The sequence below is a fragment of the Takifugu rubripes genome, chromosome 20 (genome assembly GCF_901000725.2).
Source record: "Takifugu rubripes chromosome 20, fTakRub1.2, whole genome shotgun sequence".
In the NCBI taxonomy this organism is placed as follows: domain Eukaryota; kingdom Metazoa; phylum Chordata; class Actinopteri; order Tetraodontiformes; family Tetraodontidae; genus Takifugu; species Takifugu rubripes.
The window spans coordinates 5180856-5193046 of NC_042304.1; the positions used below are offsets into that span (position 1 = coordinate 5180856).

A 12191-nucleotide genomic window follows, 5' to 3' on the forward strand; every position below is an offset into this window, starting at 1 on the left:
AGGTTTGTTTTGACTTTATTGTCCAGCAATAAATCATGACTTATTATTGTATTTTTCTTTTTCTTTTTACTGCATTTCCTAATTTTGAGCATTGTTTTCTGGTATTAAGACGTTTTTAGCAGGGGATGAAATTGAGAAGTAATTGCAAGACTTGTTGATTTGTTTGAATCTGCAGAATTGTACAATATGTAAAAACATGGTATATACTGTTTGTTTATATTATAAATTTACACATTTTCTATTGGCATGAGGTGGTGGGGTGTACTATACAACTCCTTCAACTATGAGTGAGCTAACTCATTATAATATTGAATTTTGTCTTTTAAAACGTTTTCAACATCAGTACATCTGTTTACAGCATGCTGCAGATTTATTCTAATCTTTAACAAGTAGGTGACGCTAATACTGCTTTCTATCAGCATAACTATATCTAAAATACAAAAAGTGGTTCAAAAAAGCAATTTTTTTAGCAAAAAATAGATTCATTGATCACTTTTCTTACAAAAATGCATAAAGTGTTTTTATTATTATTAATCGTAGTAGTAGTCATAGTAGTAATAGTAGTAGTGTCATTGTTGTTGAATTTAAATTATTAAACGAAATTATCAAGAACGTGTTTCATAGAAAAAACACAAACAACAACAATCTGAAATCAGTAATGAAGAGAAATAATTGGCTGATCGGACGTGAACGCAGCATCTGCATCAGCCGTGCTCAGCAGCGCCCCCCAGCGGCCACCCGGCGGCTCTCCGCGCAGCACTGACTGCAGAGGATGAGCTCAGCGGACTCTGTTATTATGTCCGCCTACAGACGCCGCCAACACCCAAACACAGTGCGGCAAAACAGGCGAGCAGCGGTCATCATCGTCTGTAATGAATGAGGAAGAAACATGACTCATCAGTGAGGTCTGCACGATGTCTTTTAAGGTAAACCTAATTTTTTTTATTTTTTTTTTAAAATCCGCCTGACGGCCCAGAATGTCGGTCAGAGCATAGTTACACCTACTTCCTGTGACAAGCCAACGCTATCTATTTTAAACATTTGTTGAGACTAAAGATTTTGTATTGTATTTGCTGTTTGCAGGTTCAAAGAACCCATCATCCCTGTGTGTGTGTGTGTTTTGTTCCCTTGTGAGGACCTGACTTTGAAAGCAACCTTGCCATGACCAGTTGGAAACATGTCACTGAACTAAAAGATGTCACTGATGTCCTGGTTTTAATCATTATATTATCCATCGTTAGAGCTAGGCTACAGTGAATGAAGCCCCTAACCCTTCCAAACACAACTCCTCAGACTCCACATGCTCTCAACAACTAGTATTTGATGTAAACATTAATTGACATTCCATTTTTAGGCCTTTTGTGTGATTAATTGGCACAAACGTCATTACCATTTACCCACAATCCCCTTGATCTGCGGGTGATGCCTAAAGTTTTCCGCCGACTGTTCTGCTGTGTGTAATGCCATAATGGTGAGTTGAGGTGTGTGTTTGTGGTGCTGTTATTAACCCCGCAGAAGGAAACTCCCCTGGCTAATGCCGTGTTTTGGGCTGTGAGGAAAGGGAACTTGGCTCTCCTTCAGCTGCTGCTCAACAGTGGGCGCGTGGATGCGGACTGCAGAGACAGTGTACGCTGGCTGCATGCCCTGGCTGTTCTGACCATGACCCCGCTGTGTTAGTGAGACAGAGCGCACGTGTTTGCTCTTCACTTAAAATCTCTCCTTTCATGTTCGATCACCTCAGCTACACTTCCATCCGGTCAGCCATATGGGAACATCTCAATTCATTGTGTCCGCTTCTATTTTTCAGTGTGGAACCACGGCGCTAATGGTGGCGTCCTACAACGGCCACTACGAGTGTGTTAGGGAACTCATCATGCAGGGAGCTGACATCAACTATCAGAGAGAGGTATGATAGGAAAAGGACCGGCCTTTCTATAGAAGCAGACTTTTGTGGATTATATCAGCGCCATGAGCTCATCGGGCATTCGGAGCTCAGAGAATCTTTGCACAAGCTCACACACAACATATTTGGACTTTGATTCTTTCCTTTTAAGCAGCGCCTGTTTGTTTTAGACAGCCATATCCATCCTTTACCACATGTAGCCATGGTTTTAGGAGTCGGGTCATCCGGCTAAACAGATGGGCAGTTAAAACGACCCATCAAACCAAAGCAATAGATATATTTAAAGATTATAGCAAAATCTCTCCCTGTGGTTGCATTTGTTTTGGCACACAAACTAACAGAAAGTACAGCTTTTGAACTAAAGACAGCAGTGTTTATTTTTATCGTCCTTTCCAGACAGGCTCCACCGCCCTGTTTTTTGCCTCCCAGCAGGGTCATAAGGAGGTTGTGAAGCTCCTCTTTGAATTCGGTGCCTCCACAGAGTGCAGGACAAAGGTAGAGTGATCAGCGGAGCTGTCGCAGAACACTGATACCATGAGGCTTATCCTTTCATTCTGAGAAAGGGCAGCGGCTCAGAGCGCTTCTCTATTAGAAAGCTGCGATGAACCTTTCTTCTTCTTTGTGTGTGTTTATGGCAGGATGGTGGCACGGCGCTCACCGCCGCCTCCCAGCACGGCCATGCTAAGGTGGTGGACACGCTTCTGAAGAACGGAGCCAATGTTCACGATCAGCTGAACGTAAGCCTGCGCCCACATCATGAGCTTCTTTAGGCCTGTGTGTGAGACAAGAAGGTAAATCAGGTTCCTGCAGACTGCTGAGTCAGATGCCGACTAACAGTTGGTAAGATTAGTGTGTGTCCTCACACCGACAAAACAGCCTGACAGCACAAAAAACACCAAACACCAATAACAGTAATATAGAGATGGTGCATTTCTTTTTTGAGCTCCTCTCAGGAAAAGTTTTTCCCTGCTGCAGGACGGTGCCACTGCTCTCTTCCTCGCTGCCCAGGAGGGTCATGTGACTGTGATAAGACACCTGCTGTCATCAGGTGCCAAAGTTAACCAAGCAAGGGAGGTAGTATCCTCATTTCTTTATCATATTAGAGACATCTTGGGAGCACACACTGCTTCTAGAATGCAGTCAGAAGTTCATGTGTTGTGTACTACATGCTCTCTTAAAAACTATAATGTGGTGCTTTTTCAAGAAGACAATATTTATATAATCACTTGGACAATCTGCATGCTATGTCATGACAGCAGCACTCAGTTTTCTTTCTTTTGGCTGTACAATAAACAAGCGATAATCTTTTTGATATACTTTAACTTTAGTGGGTTTATTGTGTCCCATGATAGTCAAGGCAGAGATTTAGTTGGTCTCCTCTTTATAACATAACAATGTTCACTCACGTAATAATATAAGATGATAACAAAACAGCATCATTAAGTACTACTTGTATACCTTTATAAAGACTTTATAAGACTGAATAATCTTTCTCATTAAGTCAGTTTTCCCTTTTAAAGCCTGCGATTGTGTTAGTTTGTCTCCCTCTGTCCTTTATCACTCCGCTTCTCATCCTGTCCTTCAGGACGCTACTGCCCCCTTGTGGATGGCGGCGCAGATGGGTCACAGCGAGACAGTGAGGGTGCTGCTCTTGCGTGGGGCCGATCGGGACGCTGAAAGACATGTAAATTATTAATTTTCGAGTGTGTAAGGGTTAAAAGTACACCTAAAGGATGTTTTTGTGTCAGAGCAGTCGCAGCTCCGCTTACAGTGGATTTAAACATTGATTTTGTCATCTTCACAGGATGGATCAACAGCCTTATTCAAAGCAGCTTTTAAGGGACACAACGGTGTCATCGAGGAGCTCCTCAAGTTCTCTCCTTCACTTGGCCTTCTCAAGGTAAATGCCACTGCCGCAGACGTACATTTTGAATATGTTTACTCCTTCAAAGTCGAGGGTTAACCGGAACGCATTGTTGTGTCTGCATGTTGAACATGTAGGCGATGTTTATAAAGGCATACAAGAAGTTGTTACTTTTGTAAAAAGCCAAGCTAGCTGTTTCCCACAATTTCCAATTTCTTAATGTCAGGTTGAGCCGAGCGTCTGCTGGCTCTGGTTTCCTGTTTACAGTGCAGATGTTGGAATGGTAACCAAACATCTGGTACAGACAGATAACAAGCCAATTTTCTAAATCCGTGCCCTCCACCAAAGATGATGGTTATGTCTGGATATTTACAATAAACACGGTATATATGGAGTATATGAAGTACATGATGTTGTCTGTTGTGTCTAGAACGGTTCGTCTGCTCTTCACGCTGCTGCCATGAGCGGAAATATCAAAACTGTTCTGCTGTTGCTGGGGGCCGACGCAGACCCCACCTTAGTGAACAAGGTCAGACACTTATGCCAACTAAAAGTAAAGAAACTTACATTAATAACATGAATATTTCCTTACGTGTTTGCAGAGTAATGAACTTCCTGCAGATCTCACCAAAAGCGATCGGATCCTGAAGATTTTACGTCCAAAACTCCTGAACGTTGACAGCTGATGACAGCCCTGAGGATATAACACAATTGCAAATCTGCTCAGATGTACTGTACAAGGTTTTGTTTTGTTTTTTAAATTATGCTGTCATATGTAGATTCAAACTTGACTCAATCCAGAGCAAAACATTGTTGCATTATTTCCTCAAAGCTGCTGAACTATGCATTTTTTTGTTTTGTTTTGTCTTGTTTTAGGTCTTGTGTCTGGGCTACTTTTTCTTCAGCTTTTCAATGAAATAAAGTGGTAATTTTTTTTATCTACATGCAGCGGAGTGCATGCACTTTTGCTGTGTAAAGCCACTTATAGTCAATTATAGCCATTTACTTGGAGATGACTAACACGTCAAGAGATATAAAGCATATCCTATCAATCATCCTTTGGCTATAAGTATACTTCTATAACACTATCAAAATACAGAAAAGTAACAACTGTTCAGGATGCAGGAACATAAAAGCTATAATATGTATGTAGTTTGTAAAAGTACCACAGTAGGTAGCATTCACCTTTTATCATTTAAGTGTTTAAAAATGTAATAATTAAAGAACACAACATGTTATGGGTCTCAAATCGCTGATATTGGGGACTGATTTTTATAAAGATGTGGTAATAAAACCTATTTATGTTATCCACCCACTCACATATTTTGGGTTGATTCGGTTTTAATTTCCTATTGACATTCTTAGTGTTTATCTTACCTCATACTCGTGTTTATTTCAGTCGTGACTGGAATCCGCACCTGGCGACGCCCATGTCGTCACGTGACCATCCCGGAAGTGAGAACCAATTCTTTATTGTCACGAAAGAGAAAAGTTACCGAATATTTCCTGATATAAGTCGTTTAAACATTAGCCATTAGTATCGGGTGAAGTTTAAATTGTTTTTATTTTATATTACAAATATTAAAGCGTCATCATGGCAGGTGCAAATTTACAGGTGAGCGTCAATTGTACTGATTGATTACGTAATATATTTATTCACGTAAATAATTCGTTGCTATTTCGATTAATGTAAAGCGAGATTGTTGTTTTTTCCCCACTGAAAATACAAAAGTATATTACAGTGTTTGGACAAATGCTCATAACATGTTCAGGTTAAAATATTCCCTTTATAGTAGATACGTAGTTCTGTAATTATATCTTTCAAAACGTTTTACGATCGATATCATCATGCTGTGCGAGTATATTTAATACCGTTTAGACTTGTGTTGCTTTTATAATATCAAATAATCAGTTCAGAAATTCTGAAGATTGGGATGTGAAGTTGTAATATAACCTTCCTGATTTTGAACAATAGCACTAGTTTGTTCTCAGTTTTATGATTGATGCATCTCTCCCTGATTTTATGTTTCCTCTTTAAATTAAAAGTGATTAACAACAGTCTTTTTTTCCTCAAAATGAAATATGGAGGGCTGAAATCTTGCTTTATTAATTATTCCTACATTTTGTCTCTGTAGTGAAATCTTAACAATAACTTATTATCAATTTATCAATATTAAATGGCAATATCACGCGTTTGTGTACAATGTTACCTTCGAATATTATATTCAGATATTTCTTATTTAACAAATGAATCATGTCATGTTGTTTACTGTCATTTGAAGAAAGCTATCAATTTAGTTGCCAAGGCTACAGAGGAGGACAAAGCCCAAAACTATGAGGAGGCGCTCAAGAACTACCAGAACGCAATTCAGTATTTTCTTCATGCTGCCAAATGTAAGGATCCATTTTGTGTCTTTGGTCCCGTGTCGTCGTTAGCAAGTGTTTTCTGCGATTCACCAGCAGCGGCTGTGTTGCAGACGAGATGTCGAGCGATCGGAGTGCCGAGTGCATCAGGGCCCGGTGCGTGGACTACCTGGACAGAGCCGAGCAGCTGAAGGAATACCTGAAGAAGAAGGAGAACTCTCCGGCCAAGCCCATCAAAGAGTCCCAGTCTGAGGACAGAGGGTGAGACTGACCAGCAAGCCTGGATGGTTGCTCCAGCGGTGAATTTGGCTTCAAAATGCTCCCTTTTTCAGCATCAGATTTTAGGTATTGCTTCTAATTCCACACTGTTTTCTGCATCACCCACGTCTGTGCATCACCATTCAGTCCAGAAGGCTCTGGGTTACCGTGGTAACAGAATGTAGCTGGGAGGTTCTGTTTAAATCCAGACTCACAGTTGCTGATGCTGCTTTCTAAATGAGTGAATGAATTGCCCTGTTGCCCATTTAAAGGGTATTTTAGAGGGTTTTGTCTTCACTTGTACTTCCAGGGGTTCAGACTTTCTGAAAGTGAGAGTTCAGGTATCAGTTCAGGAGCTGAACAAGGTGGATCTTTTTTATTCCTCTTTCGGAAACCCGTCCCTGTTTTTCGCTGTAATGAGAAAACGATGCCCACAGCACTCTTTCCTGAGGCGCCGCTGATTCACTACAGTTTGGACTGTTGTCTTTTAATTCTAGCGATGAAAACGAGGAGGATGCAGAGAAGAAGAAGTTACACAATCAGCTCTCGGGTGAGTAACCCAGCGTTGGGAATGTGTGATTTGTTTTATTAAAAAACACAATAGTTGTGAGGAACTCATGTTTACAGGTGCCATTGTGATGGAAAGACCTAATATTGGGTGGGGTGATGTCGCCGGACTTGAGGGAGCCAAAGAAGCCTTAAAAGAAGCTGTGATCCTGCCCATTAAGTTCCCTCATCTGTTCACTGGTATGAAGAACGAGGTTAAAACGTCCCAAAAACTATTTTTACTTCATGAAACTGTATTTGTGAAGGAAAGCGGACTCCATGGAGGGGCATCCTTCTGTTCGGCCCTCCTGGAACAGGGAAGTCATACCTGGCCAAGGCCGTAGCCACAGAAGCCAACAACTCCACCTTCTTCTCCATCTCCTCCTCTGACCTCGTGTCGAAGTGGTTGGGCGAGAGTGAAAAGTGAGACTTTCCTCTTGTGAACACTGGGGATATGAGAATCAGTCGGTGAATCCTCCCTCTTCTTCCCTCCAGGCTGGTCAAGAGCCTGTTCACATTAGCCCGCGAACACAAGCCCTCCATCATCTTCATCGATGAGATTGACTCCCTCTGTGGCTCCAGGAGCGAGAACGAGAGCGAGGCCGCCCGCAGGATCAAGACGGAGTTCCTCGTACAGATGCAGGGTGAGTCGGAGAAGGTCGCCTGAAGGTCTGGAGCTAAAAGCAAAGTTTCTCACGTGTCACCTTTGTCTACTCAGGTGTTGGAAATAACAACGACGGGGTTCTGGTTCTGGGAGCCACAAATATACCCTGGACGCTGGACTCTGCAATAAGGAGAAGGTTTGTTTAATAGCACAGCAACATCAGAGTCAATGTTATTTTTTTTAAAAAGTGTTGGGATGTTTTCTAATGGCTTTGATCTAAGGTTTGAAAAGCGCATCTACATCCCGCTGCCCGAGGTGCACGCTCGCTCCTACATGTTCAAACTGCACCTGGGCTCCACCCCCAACGACCTGACGGAGACAGACTTTGTCACCTTGGGCAAACGGACGGAGGGCTACTCTGGGGCAGACATCAGTATTATTGTCAGAGACGCTCTCATGCAGCCCGTCAGGAAGGTTCAGTCGGCCACGCACTTCAAAAAGGTGACAGATTTCCTGTGTGTGACTGTTGACCCGGTTAGCGTTTAGCATTTAGCAGCATTGTGATCACTGCCAGGCAGAGCAGCTTTGTTTTGATCACTGCAGGGATCTCCAGGGCTGTTGTTGGGGCACAAGGATGTAGAATAAAATGTTTGGATTTCAGGAGCGTCTCTCTGTAGTCAATTTTGCTTTGTATTTTATCATTCGTGCCATTTTAAGGTCCGCGGGTCATTGTGGCACAACCCCGGGGCCGTCGTGGAGGACCTCCTGACTCCATGTCCTCCTGGGGATCCTGGCGCCATAAAAATGACGTGGATGGACGTTCCTGGGGAGAAACTTCTCGAACCGGTGGTCTGCATGGTGAGTCCTTGTTCTTATCCTCCTACGATAAGAAGTGTGCCCTCTCCCTGTGCCAACACTGAGGGGGATTATTTGTTCGCTATAACACAGAGCGGCCACTAGGGGGCAGTGAGGCCCATTTGATTTCAGTAGATCCAGATTTTCATGGCCTGGTTTTTTCATCCTTGCAGGAAGACATGCTGAGATCACTGGCAAACACCAAACCCACCGTGAATGAGCAGGACCTGGACAAACTAAAGAAGTTCACTGAGGACTTTGGTCAAGAAGGTTAAAGGTTTTTGTTGATTATTAACTGTTTACATCAGCACATTAAATCTACAAATACTGTATATGTGTGTTAATGAGGTTTTATAATGTCTCAGTGATGAATACTGTTAAGTAATTGAAAGGATTTGGAAATTATATAAACTATAAATACATCCAGAATACATCTAGTTATTATTAATCTATGTTGCCATCGGTCATATTAAGGAAGTTGGGGTGAATTAAATTGTCATTGGAATTTAAAAAATAATTGTTTTTATTGTATTAAGTTATTGATTTAGTTCTGGCATTTTCCTCTTCCTTTTCTAGTCAGTTACTGCATTTTCTGAATGAGTTGGTGTGTTGAAACTGGGCGGTTCACTCATGAATGGTTTTACTTGAATGGTTTTTAAGCTGTTACTTGCACTTTTGTTGCATATAATGTGTTCTGGGAACATCCTAGCCAAATAAACATCTGGACAACAAAACCATATCTTTGAATTGGTTTAATTGTTACAATCATCTCTTACTGTTCATATTTGAAATGCAGAGGGGCTCATATGTGTTTACAACATTGATAAGAGAAATATAAGTCACTTCAACTTGTTTGCACTTTTAGAAATATATATCATCAGCGTTATCATTAGCATACGCTAATCACGAGCTATAGTTAAATATTCTGAAATGATTAAATCACTGAAGCGGGTCAAATGCAGCACAAATCGCTTCGCTGTGCAGAGGTTTTTTTAAAGGCATTAGATAGTGCACATATAGGAGGGGGTTTCTCTTTTCACTTCAATGCACAGCAATGCTTCTACATGCTAGTGTGTGAAATTATTGCTCCGAGTGTGTGAACTCCTCTTCACATGTATCTCAGTCTGCTTCCACCAGGAATACAAGGACAAGCTGGACATGAACAAAAAAACATCTATAATGTATAACATAAAGGTGGTACAGACTTAATTCTAATGTGAACACTAGTGGACTATCAGCTCCGTGAATCTTGAGAAACCGAGGACCTGAAATGTACATCAAATAAGTTACATCTTCTCATAAATGGAGCTCTTTATGAACAGCTGTCATACCTTTGGTCAGGAGTGTTTGTATGCAGACAACACCGAGCAGGCGGGGCACAGGAGAAAAAGTGCTGACAGTATTTGCTACATATTTAGGTTAAAACCACACATAAGACTAAAAGACGGAGAAGAGCGAGCCGAGAGCCAAACCAGTCGCCGCTCCGGCGAGCATGCCCAAAGCCACATCGCCGCCATTTTCCCGCTGGCGCTCCTGGATAACGACGTGGTTGACTCCCGGTGCGACGTATCCACCTGGAAACAAACGTGATGTTTCACAGTGACAGTCATCCACCTCTGCCCAAAGAATAAGCGCGCACGTCTTTACCTTGGTAGTGGTAGGGATAGGCTCCGGGGTAGGGCTGCCCGTCCGCAGTGTAAATGACCTGCGGTGCGTGTGGTGGAGGTGTAACGTAGTCCCCATATGGACCGGGAGCGTAAACCTGCACAGATATGACGAAATAAATCACAATAAAGACCCTGATGACCTCATCTAGGCTGAATAAAGAAAAGGGTTTGTGTTTTATGAATAATCTTTTGATTTACTGTTCAATTTGCTCTGAGAGCGACATCAACTTAAAGAAAAAGCAATGATCACTGTCCTGTCAATAAAGATTGAGTGTTATCATTCCTAATATTTTTCCTTTTTTACCCCCTCTCCTCAATAAACTGTTTTATTCCCATGAATTACTATCAACCCCGTTGGTAATTAATAAAATTATGTAAGAAAATAAAAGGTTGAAGCCAAAAACCCTCAAACTAAGCTATGTCTTTTACCTGAGGTGGGGGGCCATATTCTGAGTAGGGGGGAGGAGCGGATGCCATCACCTCTGGCACAAAGCCGACCTGTGGAGTGGCAATCAGCTGAAGCAAATGACAGAAATGTTAAAGTTCACCATCCCTGGCAGAAAGGGCTTAGCTGGAAATGGAAGGTGGAAGTTACCAAAAGACAGACAAAACATTTTTATGAATCAAACAACATCTCAATATAAAATCTCCCCCAAATATAGTGTGTTTGATTGGCCAACAAAGATGGACATACCGTTTTTATTAAACCACAATATATGAGTTTCAGAGAAATATAAACCACTCAGACAAAAGAAACACTCAGGAAACACAAGAATATTAAACAAAACCAAGATATAACGCTCAATATGTGCTATATGTATATATATATGTGCTTACTGTATTGATTCTTGCATCTTGGAGCGCCATAGTCCAGGCCCTGCAAATGGTAAAATAAAGTTAGATAATTCAGAGAATTAGTGTAACAAAGCATGTGTGTGTGTGTGTGTGTGTGTGTGTGTGTGTGTGTGTGTGTCTTACAGGGCATCATCTGCACTGTCCGCACACAGGCTGATGATCCGTCCATCCCGGCAAACTATCTGGAGCAAAGCGCCGCGCGTCTTCCCTTCCGGTGGGTTCAACTCTGAGAGACATGAGAGGTGACCGAGGGGACCCGACCTTGTAAAACATTCTGTATCAACATCATAAAGTGGACAAAGCAGCTTTGAGAAGCAAGTACCGTGGCAGGCTGCAGAGTTACGGATGTTGATGCAGTCCAGCCTCATGTGGAGGTCGTCCTCCATGTCGCGCCGTTGCTGATCATTGTAGAACACCAGTCGGCCGTCACTCCAAAGGTCAAACCAGTTTTTTTTCCACCTCCGAAGTATAGTGCCTTAAAGAAAGGAAACGCAGCTGTTACAATATGTCCCCTTATAGAGGCCACAGTAAAACACCAACGTTGGTCTTGGGCTTATGTATTTACTTTGTCGATGAAGCCAACCACTCTTGACCACGGCCATGTTCGAGGCAACCCCTGAGACACATATGGGAATAGTTGGGATCAATATGGCCAAAGGAGTGGCCTGGAAAAACAACCCGTGACCCACTTATTGGTGGCATTCTTATCTTACATGCACGATTGTAAATACGGTCCACATACTCCAAAACACCTTGTCATTTCTTTACCTGTCATGAAATGTTAGCTTGCTCATCTAACGATAACGGATCGCTTCAGTTGTCACGAGCCATTTGTAAACAAACAACAGTTCTATCGACATAAAAGTTGATCGAAACACAAGTGGCGAATGCTTAAACGACCAACCAACCCGTGATTACGTGGGGAAAAGTGCGGCTAACAGTGAATCTTCTGGTACCTGACACAGTTAGTGTCCAAGTTAGCTAGCACCAATTATCGTTGTTTACAGCAGCACGACAAGAAAACTTAGCTCTTTACGGTATTGTTGAACAGCACTACCTCTCTAAAACGCTTGGTAAAATGTGGCTTTTAATACATTTTGCAACTTACTTTATTAGCAACGATATTTATGAGGAATATGCAATAGGGCAAACACGGAAGTGTGATGGGTTTTCTTTATTAGACCCGCCCATACAGTCGTTTGTTTTGAATGACGTAATCGGTCAGCTGGTTGCTCTGGAAAATACTAGTAGATGGTCAATGATGGCGTACATATC

General features: G+C 42.1%; 3 protein-coding genes across 10 annotated transcripts; 2 read left to right on the plus strand and 1 right to left on the minus strand.

Moving 5' to 3' along the window:
- Positions 1-595: 595 nt before the first annotated feature.
- Positions 596-5085, plus strand: ankrd29 (ankyrin repeat domain 29). Of its 6 annotated transcripts, none has more exons than XM_029827636.1 (10): positions 597-926; positions 1516-1626; positions 1808-1906; positions 2333-2398; positions 2542-2640; positions 2879-2977; positions 3489-3587; positions 3708-3803; positions 4198-4296; positions 4370-5085. In XM_029827636.1, the coding sequence occupies exons 1-10, from the start codon at positions 915-917 to the stop codon at positions 4451-4453; spliced, it is 864 nt and encodes a 287-aa protein (XP_029683496.1). In that variant the 5' UTR covers positions 597-914; the 3' UTR covers positions 4454-5085. The 6 variants fall into 6 exon arrangements, with proteins under 6 accessions (XP_029683500.1, XP_029683496.1, XP_029683497.1 ...); XM_003973851.3 differs by having other exon boundaries at positions 606-926; positions 2300-2398; XM_029827639.1 differs by having other exon boundaries at positions 608-926; positions 1084-1672; positions 2300-2398.
- A 114-nt stretch (positions 5086-5199) lies between these two features.
- LOC101077130 (vacuolar protein sorting-associated protein 4B-like) lies at positions 5200-9133 on the plus strand. 2 transcript variants are annotated; one of them, XM_029827635.1, is made up of 11 exons: positions 5200-5382; positions 6054-6161; positions 6245-6392; positions 6887-6939; positions 7017-7136; positions 7202-7358; positions 7431-7579; positions 7654-7735; positions 7821-8040; positions 8257-8397; positions 8568-9133. In XM_029827635.1, the coding sequence occupies exons 3-11, from the start codon at positions 6250-6252 to the stop codon at positions 8667-8669; spliced, it is 1167 nt and encodes a 388-aa protein (XP_029683495.1). In that variant the 5' UTR covers positions 5200-5382; positions 6054-6161; positions 6245-6249; the 3' UTR covers positions 8670-9133. The 2 variants fall into 2 exon arrangements, with proteins under 2 accessions (XP_029683495.1, XP_011612869.1); XM_011614567.2 differs by having other exon boundaries at positions 5201-5382; positions 6050-6161.
- On the minus strand, positions 9132-12132 carry plekhb2 (pleckstrin homology domain containing, family B (evectins) member 2). 2 transcript variants are annotated; one of them, XM_003973852.3, is made up of 8 exons: positions 12025-12132; positions 11482-11532; positions 11239-11391; positions 11040-11142; positions 10899-10938; positions 10491-10577; positions 10042-10156; positions 9132-9968 (listed from the first exon to the last, which is right to left on the minus strand). In XM_003973852.3, the coding sequence occupies exons 2-8, from the start codon at positions 11516-11518 to the stop codon at positions 9832-9834; spliced, it is 672 nt and encodes a 223-aa protein (XP_003973901.1). In that variant the 5' UTR covers positions 11519-11532; positions 12025-12132; the 3' UTR covers positions 9132-9831. The 2 variants fall into 2 exon arrangements, with proteins under 2 accessions (XP_003973901.1, XP_029683503.1); XM_029827643.1 differs by lacking the exon at positions 12025-12132 and adding an exon at positions 11685-11971.
- Positions 12133-12191: the final 59 nt, after the last annotated feature.